At 38.2% G+C, this 21878-nt stretch overlaps 1 protein-coding gene across 1 annotated transcript in view; it reads left to right on the plus strand.

Moving 5' to 3' along the window:
* LOC127545761 (zinc finger protein 883-like) overlaps positions 1-21652 on the plus strand; it is a 34930-nt gene extending 13278 nt beyond the window's left edge. The window contains exons 5-6 of the mRNA XM_051973246.1: positions 16411-16541; positions 20064-21652. Coding sequence (XP_051829206.1) covers positions 16411-16541; positions 20064-20081 — 149 coding nt within the window. The 3' untranslated portion in view covers positions 20082-21652. The remainder of the gene's footprint in view (positions 1-16410; positions 16542-20063) is intronic.
* The last annotated feature ends 226 nt before the right edge of the window (positions 21653-21878 follow it).

Below are 21878 nucleotides of genomic sequence, written 5' to 3' on the forward strand. Positions count from 1 at the left end.
TCCTTTTGGGGTAATTCAATGCTCATAGAGCAAAGCACCTTCTCTGTTAACGGTATGGCATACCGTGCCATCCTAGGCCAGTGTCTTCCATGTCATACAGTCAATTCCAAAGTTCTTTAGAGAGACCTTGAGCATGTCCTTGTATCCCTTTCTCTGACACCTTATCAGCACTTGACCTGTGTGAGTTCTCCATAAAAATAAAAAAAAAGCTTTTTGGGAAGTATACATTTGGCATTTGAACATTGTGGCCAGCCCAGTGGAGTTGTGCTCTCTGCAGTAGAGTTGGAATATTGGCAGTTCAGTTTAGAAAAGAGCCTCAGGGTTCCTCATCCTGCCAGGGGATTTTCAGAATTTTCCTAAGACAATTCAAATGGAAGCCATTCAGTTTTCTGGCCTGGTGCTAGTAGAGACTGTCCAGGTTTCATAGGCAAACAATATTAAAGTCAGCACAATGGCTCTCTCTCCTGTCCCACACTTTCCTTCAGAGCCTCCCAAACACTGAGCTAGCTCTGGCAATGTGTGTATCAATCTCATTATCAAAGTGGACATCCTTGGAAAGTACACTGCCAAGGTGAGTGAACTTATCCACAGCATTCAAAACAGCACCATTTGTTTTAACCACATAGGGATGGTTGGTGCTGGCTGATGGAGGACCTATGTTTTCATGGTGTTGTTAGGTAAAATTAGCACAAGCATCAGAGAACTGATCCATACTTTGTTGGATCTCAGCTTTAGAGGCTGCACAATCATCTGCAAACAAAAAATCATGCACCAACACACTCTCCACTTTTCTAACCCCTTCCTCCCACCTAGAGGTAAGCATTACTTAAGTAGTTAAAAGGTTGCTCAGACACTCAGGGGATTACCAAATCCCATTGCTGCTTCTGGTGAGAAGACAACCCTATGGCTTGGGCTGCCTGTATATAGGATTGTGACTACAACTCCCAGTGCACCTGCACTTGCTTCTTTGTCACTTGCCCATTGCCACAGGACTTTAAAATAGGTAAAAATTGTAATGGTGATGTGGTTTTGTTTGTTAATTTATTTTTAATACACATGGCTTTGTAATCATATTGGGAAAGAAAAGTCAGAACAAAAGGGAAAAACCATGAGAGAAGAAAAAAAACAAAACTGAATTTTAAAATCAGCCAGAGTCAGGAATTCAGGTTAAGGGAAAATCTTCAATCTTTATTCTCTGTGGAGGGGAAGGAGGATTAGCAATGTGAGCAGCTAAGACAGGAACCCAGACAGTAGTCTCTCTCCACCTCTCTTCCTGCCCCTCTGCCTCCACCCACCAAAATCATCCCTACGTCATTTCCTATACAACACATCAGGACTTGCACAAAGAGTGGGCGGGGCCATTCTTTTTCCAAGCATATATATTAATAGAGTATGGTCCAATTACTATTTAGCCTCATGTGCTTGGGACCTCAGTGCCTCAACTCAAGCTTCAGCCTATTGCACAAAACAAAAAAGTAGTGAGCATAGCATGTGTTGATTTACATTCAGTCCTATAGTTCTTTTTCTGAATGCAGATTGACTTAGATGGTGATTGTGGTGTTTTTCTTCTTTAAAATATAATTGTTCTCTCTGGGTGAGAGCAGGTTTCTCAGGGAGGTTTTCTGGAGGCAGCCTTAGTATCAGTTGAAAGTAATAATCACCCAAAACGCAGCCAGGTGATAAAAGTTCAGATCTTTTATTGTCTCCAATATAGCCCGGTTAACTTAAAGGCCTATCTCTCTGCTTGGTTCTAAGAGCTCTTGCAGCTTTGTCTTTTGCTTCTGCCTCTGCCTCCAGCCAGCACTAAGGTAAAAGTTGTAATGAATCTTTCTTGCCTCTGAGAGAGGGTTTCTGGCTCTCCCAGAGTGCTCTGTGTCTGGCCCAGAGTGCTCCTCTCCAATCTAATTCAGCTGAACTCTCTTGACTGGGCTTATATATGACTCTTCTGAGAGAATGGGATTATGGGTTTTCTCCCAGAGTGCTCTCTAGCCCTAAGAGCTTCAAGGGAGGTGTGAATTCACAAAGTTACAAAGTTTACTTTGTGAATCCCCCATACTTGTGAACTCCAATGAGTACTTAAATACTTCTTGCTTATATGAGCTCTCTAAAGGTGTGAACACAAGCATATATCAATTAGTTCTTCTTAGTACCTTGTTTCAGGTTCTGGACCAAACCATCTCCTTGTAGGATTAGATCAATGATACTGAACCATGCTAAATTATATTGTCTCTATCAGCTCTAATGACTTAACAATTTGTAAAGATTCCAACAGTGATGTCTTTTGATTCCTGTATAAATTGGATTTAAGTGAGGCAAAGTTGCAGAGTCATCACTGTGCAGGATCAAGTCAGAGGGACAGTGATGGCCCACGATGCAGTGGATGATCTTGGTATCTTCAATGGTTAACCAAGCTCTAAGTGTCCCACACCACCTGCTTCACCTGCCTTAGTGGCCACTGGAACAAATTATTGTCATCTGCTGATTCTGATGTGAGTGAACACTATAATCACTCTGAAACGATGTTCCCATTTGATCTTGGAGTCTCAGACCCTCCTAGGAAGGCATATCTCCCCAGCCAAGTTAAGTGGCATCATCTGACTGGGCCATTTCTAGGGCAAGCTGGATCTCTATTCAAATCCAGACCTCCATTTCCCTAATATGACTTTGCCACTAAAGAAGTCAGTCTCTTAGCAAAACTGACTTCCTATCCAACAATAACCTTTTTTTTTTTTGCCACCTAAAACTCTTTGGATTAGTGAATTCTTTCATGAAGAACCTGTTTGACTAAAAGGGGATTTCCACAATTCTCTGAGCAGCCACTAACCTCATCAATTCCACCAAAAGTCTTCACATGCTTGGGGTAGACATCCCCTTTGGTCATCGTGGGTTTGAGACCCCTTGGTTACTCTCAACCTGGTGTAGTCTGTGTGCCAAAAAGGCGTCACAGCTATGCATGCTATAGCTTCTTGGAGCCACAGGTGAGAGTTAGGTGACTCAGGCAGACTTCAAAGGTGGAAAGCAGCCCTGTAAAGGGCCTGGCAGCCCTCATCCCAGAGGTGCTAGTCTTCTCTGAATATATATCTATATCCCTCCTCCATGGGTCTGAAGGAGAAAGTGAAGCTGGTAACTACAGCCCATTCTCACTTAAATCCAGTTCACTTGCATGTCATGGGATTTGTTACCTCCCTGATGTTTCTGTCCTCTTCAAGAATGAAGGACAACTTTAGATTGTCAGCATGACATCTTTGTATACAGTTCCTTTTAGTTACTCAAATAAATTTGCCTTTCTAGGTTTCTCTGGATTCTTGTCTTTGTGTTTGAAAATTACTGTTCAGTATTCTCCAACTGATAAATGATCAAAAGACATGAAGTATGCCCAAAGGGCTATAAAATCATGCATATCCTTTGACCAACAATGCCACTACTAGACATGCATCCCAAAAGAAATTTTTTAAAAAGACCCATGTATAAAAATATTTATAGCTGCTCTTTTCTCAGAGTAAAGAATTGGAAATTGAGGGAATGCCCATCAATTGGGGAATGGCTGAATAAATTGTGGGATGTGATTGTGATGGGATATTATTGTCCTGTGGGAAATGATGTGCAGGATGCTCTCAGAAAAATCTGGAAAGTCCTCCATGAACTCAAGCAAAATGATGTATTGTGTACAAAGTAATAGCAATGCTGTGGGATGATCAGTTGTGAATGCTTTCTCAACAATACTATGATCCAAGACTATCTGCTGAAGGATTGCTATCCATACCCAGAGAAGGAATTGATTGCTCCTGAATACAGAGTGAGGGTTTTTTTTTCCTGAGGCAATTGGGGTTAAATGATTTGCCCAGGATCACACAATTAGGAAATGTTAAGTGTTAAGGTCAAATTTGAACAGGTCATCCTGACTTCAGGGCTGGTGCTTCAGACAGCCATCTAGCTGGCCAAGGGCTTTTTTTTTTTTTTTAACTATATTTTTCTTGTTGGCTTTTTTTTTTTTTGGTGGGGGGGAAGATATATGTTTTCTTTCACAACATGACTTTTATGGAGATGATTTGCATATCTGCCTTCTCAATAGGGGAGAATGGAGAGGAAGGGAGAGAATCTGGAACTCAAGAGTTTAAAAAACAAATGTAAAAATGTGTTTAACTGGTGAAAATAAAAATATTAAATAATAAAGTTTAGGTAGAGTGCTACCAAAAAAATATTGCTCAGCTTTGATCTTTGTATCAGAAATACTTGGAAATCTTTCCATTAAAGGCCCCCACTTATTTTTTCCCCTAGAAGATTATGTTCATTCTTGAAGGCTAAGTTATTCTTGTTTGTAAACATATCTTTTTTTTTTTTTTTTTTCATTTTGTAGCCTAAGATCTCTAGTAGGAGTTGGTACCTTTTCTTTTTCCTAAGTGATCTTGCCTATAATCCCTAAGCATAACGGCTGTTTTCTGGATACCCACAGTGCTTTTACTTTGGTATAAGAGTTCTGGGTTTTGTTTACAATATTCCTGGGACTTTTCCTTTTGGGGTTCCTTTCAGGAAGTGATACATGGCTTCTTCCCAATTTTACTTTTACTTCCTAACTTTACCTTTCCCTCATGTTCTGATGGATCTGGGCAGTTTTTATTTAAGATTTCTTAAAACGATAGTATCATTTAATCATTTTCATTGACCACTCCTTGACTGGTTTTCCAGGTGAATTGTTTTTGATGGGGTTCTAGTGGCAATCAGAGTTATGGAACTCCCCTTTTGGTTGACAAGGTCCTTCATGAAAGAATTCATGAACCCAAAGAGTTTTAGGTGGCAAAAATGGAAGTTTATTGTTGGATAGGAAGCCAACATTGTTAGAAAGTCAAGAAGCAAGTCCTGTTAAGGAAAAGGGGTTAACACTGAAAAGAGAATGTCTCCACAGCAAACAGGGTCCTGGAAGTTACCCCAAAGAGGCAAATATACTCCTTTGGACATTCTGCAAAGAAGTGAGTTTGAAATTGCCCTTTATTTTTTTTATTATTGCTTTTTATTGACAAAACATATGCATGGGTAATTTTTCAACATTGATTCTTGCAAACACTTCTGTTCCAACTTTTCCCCTCTTTCCCTCCACCTCTTCCCCTAGATGGCAGGCAGTCCCACACATGTTAAATATGTCAAAGTATATGTTAAATACAACATATGTATATATATTTATACAGTTATCTTGTTGCACAAGAAAAATCGGATCTAGAAAGAAGGTAAAAATAACCTGGAAAGAAAAACAAAAATGCAAGCAAACAACAACAGAAAGAGTGCAATGCTTTGTTGTGGTCTATACTCATTTCCCAATGTTCTTTCACTGGGTGTAACTGGTTCTATTCATTACTGTACAACTGGAACTGATTTGGTTCATCTCATTGTTGAAGAGGGCCTCGCCCATCAGAAGTGATCATCATACAGTATCATTGTTGAGGTATATAATGATCTCCTGATTCTGCTCATTTCACTCAGCATCAGTTCATGTAAGTCTCTCCAGGCTCTCTCCATTCATCCTGCTGATTGTTTCTTATAGAACAATAATATTCCATAATATTCATATACCACAATTTATTCAGTCATTCTTTAATTAAGGGGCATACATTCAATTTCCAATTTCTAGCCACTACAAAGAGGACTGCCACAAACATCCTTCGCATATCACATGGATTTGCGATTCCAAAAGGAAATCAGTTTCTTTAAGATTTCTTTGTGATGTAAGCCCAATAGTAACCCTGATGGATCAAAGGATATGCACAGTTTGATACTTTTTGAGCACAGTTCCAAATCTCCACAATGATTGGATCTGTTCACAACTCCACCAATAATGCATCAATGTCCCAGTTTCCCCACATTCCCTCCAACATTCATTATCTTTTCCTGTCATTCCAATCAATCTGAGAGTCAGATAGTGATATCTGAGAGTTGTCTTAATGTGCATTTCTCTGATCAATAATGATTTGGAACCCCTTTTCATATGAGTAGAGATTGTTTAATTTCATCATCTGAAAATTGTCTGTTCATATCCTTTGGCCATTTATCAATTGGTGAATGGCTTGATGAAGTTGCCTTTTAAAAGAGAGCCCAAGTCCCCAGGTCTAGATGTTTATCAAAATCAGGCTCAGATCTCCAATTGGAATTTCCTGAAAAGGGTCTGGCGTCCCCATAAGATCAATGGGGTGATTTGCCTTGGAAAGGCCCAGTTGGATGATGCCACTTAACTAGTCTTGGAAGAGATGTTTCCCAAGAGGGCCCGAGACTCCAATCTCCCTTCCTTACAGATAAAAAGGGAACACAGTTTCAGAGGGTTAATTTTACAGATCAAAAGGGAACACAGTTTCAGAGGGTTAATTTTACAGATCAAAAGGGAGCACAGTTTCAGAGTCTTTATTACAGAGTTCACTCACATCATTTTCAGTGATTAATTTACACAATTTTTACAGAGTACACTTGCGTCACCTCAATATCATATAACTTACATTTTCTATTTTTTAAGTCTTTTGATTTTACTCTAATATTTTTTTGTTGCCTCATGAAGCCATTGGTTTCTACTTTGTCACTTTTGGTTTTCAGGGATTCTTTTTCTCAAAGTAAAGTTTACTGCTTTCTCTTCTACATTACTTCTCCTTTTTCTCTTTTGCTTTACTCTTTGTAAATATTCTTGATCTGTGGAATATCCATTTTTCCTATCTTTTTGAGGATCTTTAGATTTTTATACGTATGAAAGTTTCCTTTGTCTCTTCAACTTTAGTTCCTGAATTAGGCTTTATTCAAAGATCAGGTGCTACTTCCTGCTGTGCTCTTGGGTAGAATGGTGGATCCTGCTTCATCTCATCAAGGTACCTTGGATTTTTATACTGACTCTCACTTCCCAGGGTTATGAGCTTGACTACCATCTCCCAGATCTTTCAGATTCAAAATGCTGGATCTTTAAAATGTCTAAGGACAGATGACTTTGGAGACTCTGGGACTTAGATGTCCCAATATGACTACTGCTGCATCCACACTGTCCAATGTGAATCCTGGAAGCTACCAAGGGTTGGTCTCTGGGGCCTGTGTTTTCCTAGGGGAGCCAGTTGTTTCTGGACACAGAACCTTGCATGCTATGTGGGTCCTTTGCTCCCTATAGGCCACTGCAAGGCGTTGCCTCTGGCTTTTCTGGAAGGAGACCTTTTCCTATTGTCTGTGGAATTCTGGGTCAATTGTGCATCTCTAGTTTGCAACGAATCCTGGTAGTATCTCACTGATTGCATGATCATTTTTCAATCTAGTTACAAATGCCAGGGTTTAGCTGGGCAAGGTGTGGAAGAGCTGGGCCATCTCTCTCCCATTCTGACCATCTTGGTCAGATCTACGCAGGATTAGTCTAAACACTGACTCTTAGGATCCTCTGCCCCTTTCCTACAACTCTCTGCTATATATTCTCTGCAGAATTAGAAGGAGCTGCACTTGCCTGAGGGCCAGTTTGCATTGTGATTTGGTCTGGGGGTCTCCAGAGCAAAAATTTCATTCCCCAAATCCTAGATGGCTGCTGCTGAGCTTTCCCTTTCTTAGCTTGATCTATCCTCAGATATCAACTCAGTCTTTTGATGGAACCACATGAAGCTTTTTTAGTTGGATAGAACCTTCCAGAAATGGGGCATCCAAGAGCCCAGAGTCAACTCCATACCACAACGAAGCATCAGAATGGCATCTTGTGAAGGCCCATTTAGTGTATTAAGGCTGCCCCATGCATGTACATGGCGGGGGGGAAGGGGAGAGGGTCTTGGGATGGTTAGGAAGATGAGAAGAGTCACAACTCTAGTGTCTCTTCTCCTCACACCCTTCTCCAAAGGAGATTTTAATTTTTTTCCAGCAAGGGAAACTGAAGGTTGGGATAGATGTTTGGCCATTTTTTCCTGCTCAGAGAGAGAGAGAGTACTGGACTAGAATTACATCTGTCTGCTTCTTTAAATATTATTTGTCTGGGATACTAATACATTGTTGGTGGAGTTGTGAACTGATCCAATCATTCTGGAGAGAAATGGAACTATGCCCAAAGCTTGATCTTTGATCTAGCAATATCTCTACTGGGCTTTTATCCCAAAGAGATCTTAAAACAGGGAAAGGGACCCACATGTGCAAACGTGTTTGTGGCAGCCCTTTTGTAGTGGCAAGAAACTGGAAACTGAAGGGATGTCCATCAGTTGGGAAATGTCTGAACAAGTTGTGATATGGAAGTAATGGAATATTGTTGTTCTATAAAAAATGATGAACAAGCTAGTTTTAGAAAGATCAGGAGAGATTTACATGAACTAATGCTGAGTGAAACAAGAAGAACCAAGAATACATATAATATATACGTAATATATATATTATAGATATAGTAACAGCAAGATAGTGCGATGATCAGCTATGAAAGACTTGATTCTTTTCAATGGTTCAGTGATCCAAGGCAATTTCAATAAACTCTGGATAGGAAATGCCATCTGCATCCAGAGAGAGAACTATGGAGAATGAATGTAAATCAGCTATGTTCCTTTTTTTTCCTTTTTCTTTTGTTTTTTTTTTCTCTCTCTCAAAAGGGGTTTCCCCCTTTTGTTCTGATCTTTCTCTCCCAACATGATTCATAAAGAAATGTGTATTTTAAAAAATTTAATGAACATGTATAATTAGAAAAAAAGAAAACAGTAACAAAAAAGAAAATATTGATCTAGGGCCCAGCTTCTTAAACTATGGGTTGTGACCTCATATGGGATTGTGTAACTGATTGTGGGGGCCACGAATTTATGATTATTACCATAATCATAATAATTATGATTTATTATCAGTAATTGATTTGTATATATATTTTATATGCCTATATACCTGGGTTGCATAAAAATCTCTCTGGCAAAAAGGCTCTGGGAATGAAAAAGTTTAAGAAGCCCTACCTTAGACCAAGATCTAGGGCATATATATAGTTTTCAGATTCAAGCCAAACTTCTGATCACTCTTCCTTAATGGAAAAGGGAGGACCCCAAGTTTTATATCCAAGGCTTTACTGCCTTCCACGAAACATCAGTTCTGTGATGGACACACATAAAAATTTGCAAATATTCAAATCTATTGCAAAAAAAAATCAGAGAAAGTATACATATGATAGTGTGTACCATACAATACAGAGTGTCCTAGTTCTCGCCCACACAGTTTCCCTGAAATCTCTAGTGTAGTAAACTCAGGTTAGGGGTGTGATAGAGCTTGCCAGCGCCTCTCATGTTGACTTTTTTCCGGTCTTTTTTTTTTTAAGCTCAGATTAAAAGATGAAAGATGAAATCAATGAGACTGTTTAGAGTAAAATGACCAAAGGGATATCTTCTCTCTCTACTTCTCAGCAACCCTGCCCCACTCCTCATTCATCTCCACCAGTGAAGCCAGAATCCCATGCCAATGAACTTTAGAGCTCAGATGACTTATAACTATTGAAAAATGAAAGTTTAAAATGGATCAAAGTCTGACATGAATTGTTCTTTTTAGCATAAATTTTTTCCTATCACTTCTGAATATCAATAACTGCAGAACAACCTTTCCTAATCTCAGCAAGCCTGCCCTTGTCACAAAACTAAAAAAAAAAAATATTACCCAGCATACTATACCTGAAAGAACATGCAAAATCCCACACCCATAATTTCCCACCTCTGTAAGTTTTGCTATTGTTCTGTTTTATCGTTCTTCCCATCATTTTAGTCTCTGAGGATATTTTTTTCCTGGTTCTTCTCACTTAACTCTTCAGTTCATCTAAGTTTTTCCCATCTTTCTCTGAATTCTTCATATTCATCATTCCTTTTTCCCCAGTAATATCCCATTACATCCATGTCCCCAACTTGGTTAGCCGTTCCTCAATCCACAGAGACTAATTTTGTTTCCAGTTTTTTGCTACCTCATAAAATATTATATAAAACTTTTTATTTGTAACTCATGAAATATTGCTATTTATACTTTGCTTTGTGGGATATCTTCTTTCTGTTCCTGGTTCGAGGGTACAGGCCTTGACAATGTGTACAATGCCTAGTAATTGACTGACTTACTTTTTTAAAAAAATATTTTATTTTATTTTATTTAATAATAACTTTATATTGACAGAATCCATGCCAGGGTAATTTTTTTACAACATTATCCCTTGCACTCGCTTCTGTTCCGATTTGTCCCCTCCCTGCCTCCACCCCCTCCCCTAGATAGCAAGCAGTCCTATATATGTTAAATATGTCGCCATATATCCTAGATACAATAAATGTTTGCAGAACCGAACAGTTCTCTTGTTGCACAGGGAGAATTGGATTCAGAAGGTAAAAAATAACCCGGGAAGAAAAACAAAAATGCAAATAGTTCATATTCGTTTCCCAGTGTTCTTTCTTTGGGTGTAGCTACTTCTGTCCATCATTTATCAATTGAAACTCAGTTAGGTTTCTTTGTCAAAGAAATCCACTTCCATCAAAATATGTCCTCATACAATATCATTGTTGAAGTGTATAATGATCTCCTGGTTCTGCTCATTTCACTTAGCATCAGTTCATGTAAGTCTCGCCAGTCCTCTCTGTATTCATCCTGCTGGTCATTTCTTACAGAACAATAATATTCCATAACATTCATATACCACAATTTACCCAGCTGTTCTCCAATTGATGTGCATCCACTCAGTTTCCAGCTTCTAGCCACTACAAACAGGGTTGCCACAAACATTTTGGCACATACAGGTCCCTTTCCCTTCTTTAGTATCTCTTTGGGGTATAAGCCCAGTAGAAACACTGCTGGATCAAAGGGTATAACTTTTTGGGCATAATTCCAGATTGCTCTCCAGAATGGTTGGATTCGTTCACAATTCCACCAACAATGTATCAGTGTCCCAGTTTTCCCGCATCCCCTCCAACATTCATCATTATTTTTTCCTGTCATCTTAGCCAATCTGACAGGTGTGTAGTGGTATCTCAGAGTTGTCTTAATTTGCATTTCTCTGATCGATAGTGATTTGATTGACTGACTTTCTTAAGTGTATTAGTGGATTTTCTTATAGCTCACTTTAATGTACTCGGTTTCCATAGGAGGAGAACAGAACTCATTTCCATTATCTTTTACTGAGCAAAAAAAAAAGAAATCGAAAGAGAAATAGAAAAGTTTCAGACACTGGGGCAAAAACAAAACAAAACAAAACATCCCATTCCTTTTTTCTGTAGAAGCAAACTTTCCAAACTATTAAATTCTTGTCTCAGGAAAAATTGGAATGAATACTTCAGGAGAGTCTAATGCAGTGTTTCTAAAAAGAAAAAAATAAATAAACCACTCATGTTGACATCCAATGATGCTTCCATATTTTTCCATTTCTCTATGAAGAACAAGACAGAGTACTTCCTCAGGTAACCATGACAATAAGAACAGATCCAATAAAATAATTCTGAAATTATTGTTCAGTTGTTTCAGTTACATGCAACTCTTTATGGCCCCCTTTGGGGGTTTTCTTAGCAAAGATACTGGAATGGTTTGCCATTTCCTTGTCCATTTTACAGATGAGGAAATTGAGGCAAACAGTGTTACTTGATTTTCTCAGGGTCACACAGTAAGTGTCCCTGACTTCAGGCTTCTGTCTACGGCCCCCCTAATAGCCCTTCTGAAATTACAAGGATGTTCTGGAGGTGTTTTAGAATGTGAAATATTAATAACCACATGTAGGAACATTCTTGACACTTTATCACCGTGGCTTAATTCATTGCTCTGAAAATGTATAAAAATGTTAAGTCATGCTGTGTAGACTGAGAGAGGACCACCTGACCCCATTTCCCCTTGTTTAATAAGGAGTCTTCTGGCCTCCTGCCCTGGATTTGCTCTGGTGTTTGACAGCTGTGGAGATCTCATAGAGATCCAGTTTTACTAACCCTTCCTCCTCCCAGAACTGGCCAGAGGTACGTTTCAATGCCTCTGGAGCCCAACTACTCTGTCCTCCCCGGCCTCGGGGACCAGCACTGGCAGACCCCTTTGCAGGCTTCTGACTCAGGGAGCCTCCGGGTTCATCAGATTTCAATTGGCCTTGACTGTCACCTAGGCTGAAGTGCTTTGTTTTGGTTGTCTGAATGGGAAGCACCAGCAGCCAGCACCTCAGAAAATAGTGCTTGAAGCTAAGGGAAAAAAAGCTTTCCCTGAACCTCTAAAATACTATTTTAACCCTTCCACCTTAGGAGCACCCTCAAGTGGCTGCTGTTTTCACATGTGTTTTTGAATCCCAGGCATCTGGATGAAATTCGTACATCATGGGGTCTGAGGAGCCAAAGAATAAGAATAAAAAGGATTGTTTGTAAGCTGGAAATCTCAAAAGCCTTTTTAAAGGATTTAATTTTTATCTTTGCATTGGTAGGGGAAGCAAAGTGAACAGTGTCAGGCTTGCCTTCAGAAAGAATGGGTTCAAGTCTGTCCTCAGACCCTTCCTAGCTCTGTAACCCTGGGCAAGTCATTTCACCCTGTTTGCCACAGTTTCCTCATCTGTAACATGAACTGGAGAAGGAAATGGTCAACTGCTCTAGTATCTCTTCCAAAAAAATCTCAAATGAGTTGACAGAGAATCAGACACAACTGGACAACAACTGCATTCTTAATCCAGTCAATTAAGAATTCACAGAGAAGGGAGAAAGGATTGGAACTACTCTCTCATCTGTACACATATTACATATTTGCAGAAATTTATGGCAATGAGAGTTCCAGAAAGATAACTTTGTCATTCAGATATCATCTTTTAACGAGGAATTCCAAATTAAGATGGGAATGAATTTTAAGTTTTTATGTTAAAACACTGGTGGGATTTTTTTTGGTGGATTTAATAATAATCATAATAGTAATGATAACTAGTATTTATTTTTGCCAATTACTCTGTGCGAAGCACTATGCTCAGTGTTTTAGAAATGTGACTTAATTTGATCCTCACACAACTCTGAAAGGTTATACCCATTTTACAGATGATGAAACTGAAGATTCAAAGTTCAATAATTTGTCTACCATCCATAGCTAGTGAGTATCTGAGAGTGGATTTGAATTCAGGTCTCCTTGACGCCAGGCTCAGGGCTTTGTCTACTGTATCACCTAGCTGCATCTGCCTAGGATTATTAAAAGTAGAGATGCTGGGAAATTTTATTAAAAATATATCCAGATCTGCCTGTCTTCTTCCTTCTCTCTGACTCTTCATAACTCTGCTTTTTTCTATTCTTGTCTCTTTTTGTCTTTCTCTGCAGATCTCTCTTTCTTTGTCTTTATCTGTCTCTCTATCTCTGTTTCTCTGTACTATTTTAATGTTAAATGAAAATTTACAACTTGAAATTTGATCTCTGAGTTCAGAGCCACTTCTCACACTGAAATTTAATCTCTGCCTGCCTCAACCTGACATAAACTATAAGAATGCGTGTGTGTGGCTAATTAGGAAACCAGCTCACAGAGGAATTTACCATTGCCCCTTCCCTGTCTCCACCCAAAAAACACTGACTTACTTAGAAACTTTTTTTTTTTTTTCTTGTAGGCAGTATCAGGCTTATTTAAGGATGTCCTTGGATGTTGCATTTGTTTCATATACACATTACCTCAAATATTAAATTCACAATTCAGTTTAGAAATTAAGGTTACTATTAATGAAAATCAAGATTTTATACTATATCTTGTAACAGTTACTCTTAATGAAATTGTTACAAGATACAGTATAAAACCTTGACTTTCCCAGCTTTCTGCATAGTTAATATCTCCCAAAATTCATACTTTCTATATCAGTCTTCTCAGTCTACTTGGAAATAATCCCAACCAGTTCACATTCCATCTCTGAACAAGAGAAAGCAAAAAGATTTACATGACAGCTTTAATTCTCATATTAAGATATTTCACTTTCCAGTTGTTACTATGCATATATATAATATGAATATTGTATTTACATGTACATATGTGTCTTATATGTCTGTTCACAAGTTATCTTTGATGGGTTAGAGTGAATCTTTATATAATTTAAATTTTACACAAACTGGAGAACTTAAAAATGATTCATAAAAGGAAACGATTATGTATTTATTTTTAGATTTCAAATGTCTAAAATTATTCACACCTACAAAAACTGTGACTTATTAAAAGCCAGTCACATGGCAAGACATCAACAAATACCTTGGGTGATTGGCTTTTTGACCCTTCTCCCTTTTTTGTCTGCTTGAGTCCTAAATTCATTTTGATCTTATTTGTCTTATATGTTGTCTTTAAGCTTTTGCAGGCTTTTTGGGCTCAGATTCTAAACCTCTCTCTTCATTATCTTTTGAGCAAAGTAAGTTCACAATGTTCATGCAGCGATGAGAGATTCCTTTGTCTTGGACAAAAGGAGGGCCTGAGGAGGAGTAATGGAGAGCCCCCATTTTGGAGCAGCTGGGACAATTAGATAAGCCTGTTCTTGTGAAATCAGAAGTATGCTTAGGGGGCCAAACTTTCAGAATGTAAAGCATCAGTGTTGCAGAATTAGAATGCAGATTAGACATAGAAGGTGGAGAGTTGCCACATCCTGAACAAGTCCCCAGAATTGCTGAATCCATTTTCTATAGAAATGTAAATGTCTGTCATAGAGAATGGAACAGTGCTCAGAGCAATCGGACTCTGTTCCCCCTCTTTAAATAAGTAAAATGTTTTAGCTCATGCTGATTTTTCACATCTATTTTTTGACCATGGAAGATATGGGAGGATGGTGCAGGTCAATTTTTTGCTTTTTCCTGATTTTTTTTTTCCTGACAATTCTATCTGCTTGATTTTTGTGGCTTGTGTCCCTGAGAAAAGTCATTTTACACCTCATTTTTCAAGGTGTTTCTTGTTTCTATCAACACTTGTCAGCATTTCTATAGTTCCAGCTCTTGATAAATATTATCTCTTTTTATTCTCAACACAATCCTAGGAGGTAGGTGCTATAATTAGCCCCATTTTATAGATGAAGCCAAATATGAACCTGGGTTTTCCTGACTTCAATACCCAACACTCTGCTTCCTTATTTCTAGACTGCTACCACACTTGTGAATCAATCCTCTCCCCTTGCCCTATCAGGGTTGGAGGAGAAACTGGGAGCTTGACCAGAATCAAAGTGTTTGAGCATGTCCTGGGTTCTTGGGGTTGGAGGTTTGAAACATCCAACTCTGAGTTCCAACTATATATCCCTTTGGATTTCACCACTGATTGATAGATTGTCTTTGTTATTGTGGAATCAGTGATTTTTGCTGGGTTGACATTTGGCTTTTGTCACATTTTCTACCATGTCCTAGGCTGGGGTCTCCTGATTCCATGTCCTTGGGGAGATAAAACTGGGGCTCTCTCAAGTGGCTGGAGATGCTAAGATATCTCCCTAGATTTCTGCTTTAAAAAAAAAAAAAAAACCTTTCTCATGATGAACAGGCTGACTTCAGAAAAGCCTAGAAAGACTTACATGAACTGATGCTAAGTGAAATGAGCAGAACCAAGAGAACAATGTACACAATAACAATAAAATTGTGTGATGATCAACTGTAATGGACTTGGCTCTTTCCAAATGTGAGGTAATTTAAGTTAATTCCAATAAACTTGTGATGGTAAGTGCTATCCAAAATCCAGAGACAGAACTCTGAAAACTGAATGCAGATTAAAGCATACTATTTTCACCTTTTGTTGTTGTTGTTGGTTTTTTCCCTTTCTCATGATTCTTTTTCCCTTTTGATATGATTTTTTTGTATGCAGCATTACAAATATGGAAATGTTTAGAAGAATTGTACATGTCTAGTTCATATTGGATTACTTGCTGTCTTGGGGGGCAGGGGAAGAGAGGGAGAAATATTTGGAAGATGAAGTTTTGCAAAAGTGAATGTTGAAAATTAACTTTGCATCTATTTGGAAAAATAAAATGCTGTTAAAAAATCTTACCAGAGTTCTACATTCTTGCCAGAAATAAAAATGAAAAGGGAAAAAATCCTTCTTTTGGAAACCATCAGCTCTCTTCCTTTCCTTCCATGTAGGGACTGGGTTAATGAACCTAATTCAGACTTGGTCCCATACCTTTCCATTCCAAACACCTTCTTCTCAGATCTCCTCCAAAAGGAAAACAGTTGTCACTGATTTGAAGTTAACAGACTATGTCAAGATTGGAGGCTGGGGGAGATTTAGGGTGAGCTGGTGCAGCCCTCTCCTTCACAGGATGTTGCTTGGGTTTGGAAATGCAAAGCCACAGGCTGATCTCCACCCCCTGCCCCCACGTGTAATTGGACTAATGAGTGCTTCCAGGATCTCATCATGGGGTTGATTAGGAAAAGATTCTGGGACCCAAGGCAATCAGTAAAATGAGCTATCTTTATTCTTCAGGGTCTTAAGAGTAATTTAGTAGAGTACCTGCTCACCTCCCTTCCCACCTTGAGTGTCCTTGAATGTTTTTTGCTCTAGGAATTGCTAATACTAAAGGATGCAGCTGTGGACTTTACTTCGGAGGAATGGGGCCCCTGGGCCCTTCTCAGGAGCAGCTGTCCAAGGGCATGATGCTGAAGAACTACAGAAAACTGATCTGCCTAGATAAGGTTTGTTGCCGTGGCCTTCACAACCTGTTCCTTGGAAGGCTTCTTGGGCCTTTTTTTCTCCCTAAATGCTCACATCTTTCTCTGATTAATCATGAAGTTTGAAGAGTTTTTCAATTGATTTTTGAGATTTGTGAATATCCTTTGAACATTGTGGTCTGAGCTTTAGCTATTTTCTTATATATTTAACAATGCTTTAGATTCTATTTCTAAGCATTTTAAAGAAGAAAATTAACTAACATTTAAGTACCTTAAAGTTTAGAGAATCTTCATATATTATCTCAATCATTAATAATAATGTTAATGGTTACTAATAATTAAAAAATCCTTACTAGTGTTCCAATTCATTATTCATTATTTAAATTATTCAAAAATATATGCTGCCTTAAGCCCATCAAATTGACAAAAATAATTAAAAGCAACCAATCTCTGCTCTCAGGAGTGTTAAGAAAGGCACATTTATTCATTGTTATTAGACTTGTAAACTTTTTTTTGGAGAGCACTCTGCAGTGTGCTCTAAAAGTTACAAGTCATCATACCTTTTGACTCAATAATTCCATCGATCTGCTTCCAATACTTACTGGTTCCATGATTATGGGCAAGTCATTAATCTCTGAGTCCCAGTCCATTCTATAATACTGTCATTTACAGAGGTTATAATCTGCCTTGATGAAGAAAATGAAATCTCGTTTTTAAGTATTCACTTTATGAGTATTTGATTTCTTTTTATCAAATATATATCATTATTTTCCTATGTTGGATTTTCTTTTAATTAGTATTTTTATTTAATGTCATTAGGCAAGTCTATTTTGACCTTCATATTCACTTCAATTTAAAAGAAAAAAGTCCCTTCTCTTCCTCAACTGAGCATCTTTTAATTATGGTACCTGTTGGTTTCGACATGTTCATCTGCTCTTTCTCTTTTGTATATTTTTTAGAATTATGTTACTCATGGATTTAAGTCTGTAAGAATTTATTAGGCACCTACTATGTACTTACTACTGTGCTAGGCTCTGAGAAATTAAAAAACCCACCCCTGTCTTAGACCTCACCAGACAGTAAGCAAACAACTGTGTAAAAACAAGCTATTGACAGCCTCAATTAGGGGTAATCAACAGAAAGAAGCTTTAAGATAGAGAACATGTTTTTATATGGTTGTAGTCAGTATATCTCTTCTGATTTTTTTTTAACTCAATGTGATTTCATATAGTCTTTTAATGCTTGCTTTTGTTTTTAAAATGACAATTGATAAAGATTTCTATCTGGAAAGGACCTTAAGAATTAATCCCTTCATTTTTCCATGAGAATATCGAGAACTGTTACCTTGGCATGGGTTCTATCAATAAAAAGTTATTTAAAAAAAAAAAGAGAGAGAGAGAGAATATCGAGAACTAGACAAGTTAAATGACCTACCCAAGATTACAGAGGTAAATAATGAAGATGGGATTCAAACTCATGGCTTTTGAGTCTAAATCCATGCGGCCTACATATCTTGGTATTAGATACATTTGTGTATTAGAACATTAGTCATGACCTAGCATTTTATTATTCTCCAAATGGGACTCTAAATACTATGACAGGAGATCTGTACAGTTATCCTTTCTATACCACAACTTTCTCCATCATGGTTTCAATATATTGTGGGTTGGCATAAGAAATTTAGTGGGAATTTTGGGGGAGTTTTGCAGAAGCCACAGATGACATGCGAAAGCACACAATACTGAAAGAGCTTAGAAACTTAGAAATGCATAAAATGTGTATAATAGCAATCCAAATCTTGCAATAAAGTGCTGTAAACACCCTATAAAAGAAAAAGGGAAATTTCATATTTCTTTGGCATGAAAGGCCAAAAAATTTTATGTGGATTTTCCAGATCACAGGGGTGTCATACCCCTAACCCCCACGATGTGGAAAGGATAACTATTTCCTATAAATGATGGCTTTCTGATTCCTTCTTGATGTTTACACCACCAGGTTATAAGTTTCAGAACATTTTGTGGATTGCCACTGATTTTTCCAACGGATGGTGCTCATTCCCAGCTCTTCCCACAGCTGTATAACATGGCCTGTCTGCATAGTTCTACCAACAGATCTAAGGGGATCACTCATTTTCTCATCATATTGTTTAATTTAATGGTGCCTTTGACTTGTTTTCATTTGCATTTCTGTGGCGATTAGAGAATATAGATAGTTGTGGGTTTTGTTTTGTTGAGGCAATTGGGATTAAGTGACTTGCCCAGGGTCAAACAGTTAGGAAACATTAAGTATCTGAGGCTAGATTTGAACTCAGGTCCTCCTGACTTCAGGGCTGGTGCTTTATACAGTACACCACCTAGCTACCCCTAAATATGGGCAGTTTTAAAGAGGATTATCAAATATTCATTTCTTTTGAGAAATTTTTCTTCCATTCTTTGATTCAATTTTTGGCAGATAGATCTATGTTCATTTGTACTCAACTTGTGGTAAAGGAAGGGTGTGAGAAGTCAAGGGGCTGATTCTTGGTGGAAGTAGAGGGAACAGGGAAATGTGATTATTCTGATTGTATGCCAGCAAGTTATAGAAAACCACTGTTACTGTAGGGAAACTTTGCCTTGACCTCCTTGGACATATGTGCAGTAGTGAGATCTCTGAGTCAAGTAGAATGGACATTTTAATTATTTTTAAAGCATTATTCTAACTTGTTTTCCAGAAAGATGAGACCAATTCACACCTCTGTGAATAGTGAATTAGTATGCCCGTTTTTCTGAAACCCTTTCAACATTGACTATTCTCTCTCTCTCTCTCTCTCTCTCTCTCTCTCTCTCTCTCTCTCTCTTTCTCTCTCTTTGGCCAATTTTCTTGATATGAAGTAAAACCTTAGAGTTGCTCTAAGGTGCCTTTTTCCAATTATTAATGATTTGGTGCAGCCTTACATATAATTATTGAAATTTAGCAATTCTTCTTGTTGGAGGGGATGTGGGAAAACAGGGGCACTGATACATTGTTGGTGGAATTGTGAACACATCCAGCCATTCTGGAGAGCAATTTGGAACTATGCTCAAAAAGTTATCAAACTCTGCATACCCTTTGATCCAGCAGTGTTTCTACTGGGCTTATACCCCAAAGAGATACTAAAAAAGGGAAAGGGACCTGTATGTGCCAAAATGTTTGTGGCAGCCCTGTGTGTAGTGGCTAGAAGCTGGAAAATGAATGGATGCCCATCCATTGGAGAATGGTTGAGTAAATTGTGGCATATGAACGTTATGGAATATTATTGTTCTGTAAGAAATGACCAGCGGGATGAATACAGAGAGGACTGGCGAGACTTACATGAACTGATACTGAGTGAAATGAGCAGAACCAGGAGATCATTATATACCTCAACAACGATACTGTTTGAGGATGTATTCTGATGGGAGTGGATCTCTTCGATAAAGAGAGCTAATTCAGTTTCAATTGATCAAAGATGGACAGAAGCAGCTACACCCAAAGAAAGAACACTGGGAAATGAATATAAACTGCTTGCATTTTTGTTTTTCTTCCCAGGTTATTTCTACCTTCTGAATCCAAGTCTTCCTGTGCAACAAGAGAACTGTTCAGTTCTGCAAACATATATTGTATCTAGGATATATTGTAACCTATTTAACATATAAAGGACTGCTTGCCATCTGGGGGAGGGGGTAGAGGGAAGGAGGAGAAAAATCGGAACAGAAGTGAGTTCAACGGATAATGCTGTAAAAAATTACCCTGGCATGGGTTCTGTCGATAAAAAGTTAAAAAAAAAAAAAGAAATTTAGCAATTCTTCTTCAGAAGGTATCTGGTGCTAGATAAAAGGCAGAAAAAATATCAATAGAACTGAATAAACAATCCCGAGTGAGAATGAAAGGCATATTTATAATTAATATATTTATTAATTTAATTAGAATAACAGATGAATTACTGATAAATCAAAGATCACAAAACACCAAGCAAAGTAAACATTACAGAATAAAATTTGTTAGGAAAATCAAATTACAGTGAGACAATGAATGGAATTGGATTCCAATCTCATGCTATGGGAAAAACATAAAAAATACATATAAATACATAAATATACAAACTAGAGAAGTTCAAAAACATAAGAACTAAAAGAAATGGATTTGATTATATAAAATTCAGGAATTGTTACATGACAAATGCATCCAGAATGAAAAGAAGTTTCTGGGGAACCAAAAAAAACAACAAAAACCATTTACTGTAAACATTGCAGCTACAAATAAGACACTAAAAATCTAAAAATTGGTATAATCTTAAATTCTACATACATGATAAATCATCAAAGGACTCTGTGCACCATGGGGCCCCCTATCTTCTGTTACCGGGGATCACTGTATCCCTTGTGTCTAGCAGTGACTGACACGATAGGCATTTTAAAAAGGTCTGTAGGTTGATTGCTATGTATTCAGAGAATTATAAAAGACCAGGATTATTTCCAATTTTAAAAAACTGGAAGCACTCTAAGAGTACAGCAACAGATTGAACAAATCAATTGGGAATACCAGAATGCAACTGAGATGGATAATTATGAAGAACAGAAAGAACTCTGAAAGGAATTTTCAAAATAACCCAAACTAGAGCCAGTGTATGACTGAATCGGATCACGCAACAGGAAAATTTAAAAGAATCCTGACCTAGAATGACCGAGAGGTTATTTAAGTAAAAGTAAATGGATGAAAAGTTTACTCAACTGTATTCATTTCTAATATTAAGTTGAAAATAAATCACTAAAAATGAGAGAATGGACAAGAGAAGGGTCCCACAGTCATAGACAGGGTTGTGAAGGCCATCAAGTCCAACTCCCTTACTTGACAGATGAGGAAACTGAGGCTCAGAGAAGTGACTTGCCCAAGATCACTTTGGTATGAAGCAGCAGAGCCAAGATTCTCTCCCCTAACCCAAGTCACCTGTCTGACCCCATATCTAGCACTAGCTGGGTATGAGAACAAGATGTTAGAAAGAAGCCAGAGTTCATGGGGAGCTGGAGGGACAGCCAGAGAAGGAGGAAACTCAGGAGAGCTATTTGCACAGAGGAGCCAGCCCCCCTGGGCTCCTGGGCTCCTGGGCTCCTGATGATTTCTCCAATTGGTCTCCATTTGCTCACCTGTCAGAACATCCATTGGCTCTCTTTCCCTGGCATCCTGGGTTTTCTGCCTAGTTCCAGTTCTAGTTCAGTGCCAGCTGAGAGACAGATATGGTTTGGAAAAGGCAAGGTCTTTGTGATGGAAATGGAAAAATGCCAGGATCAGAATTCAGTGCTAATCCCCTCTTTCTTGGGGAAAAGTAGACATATCAGGAAGGCCCAGACAATTGCGGGAAGGACA

This window comes from Antechinus flavipes, chromosome 1 (genome assembly GCF_016432865.1).
Source record: "Antechinus flavipes isolate AdamAnt ecotype Samford, QLD, Australia chromosome 1, AdamAnt_v2, whole genome shotgun sequence".
NCBI classification, from domain to species: Eukaryota; Metazoa; Chordata; class Mammalia; order Dasyuromorphia; family Dasyuridae; genus Antechinus; species Antechinus flavipes.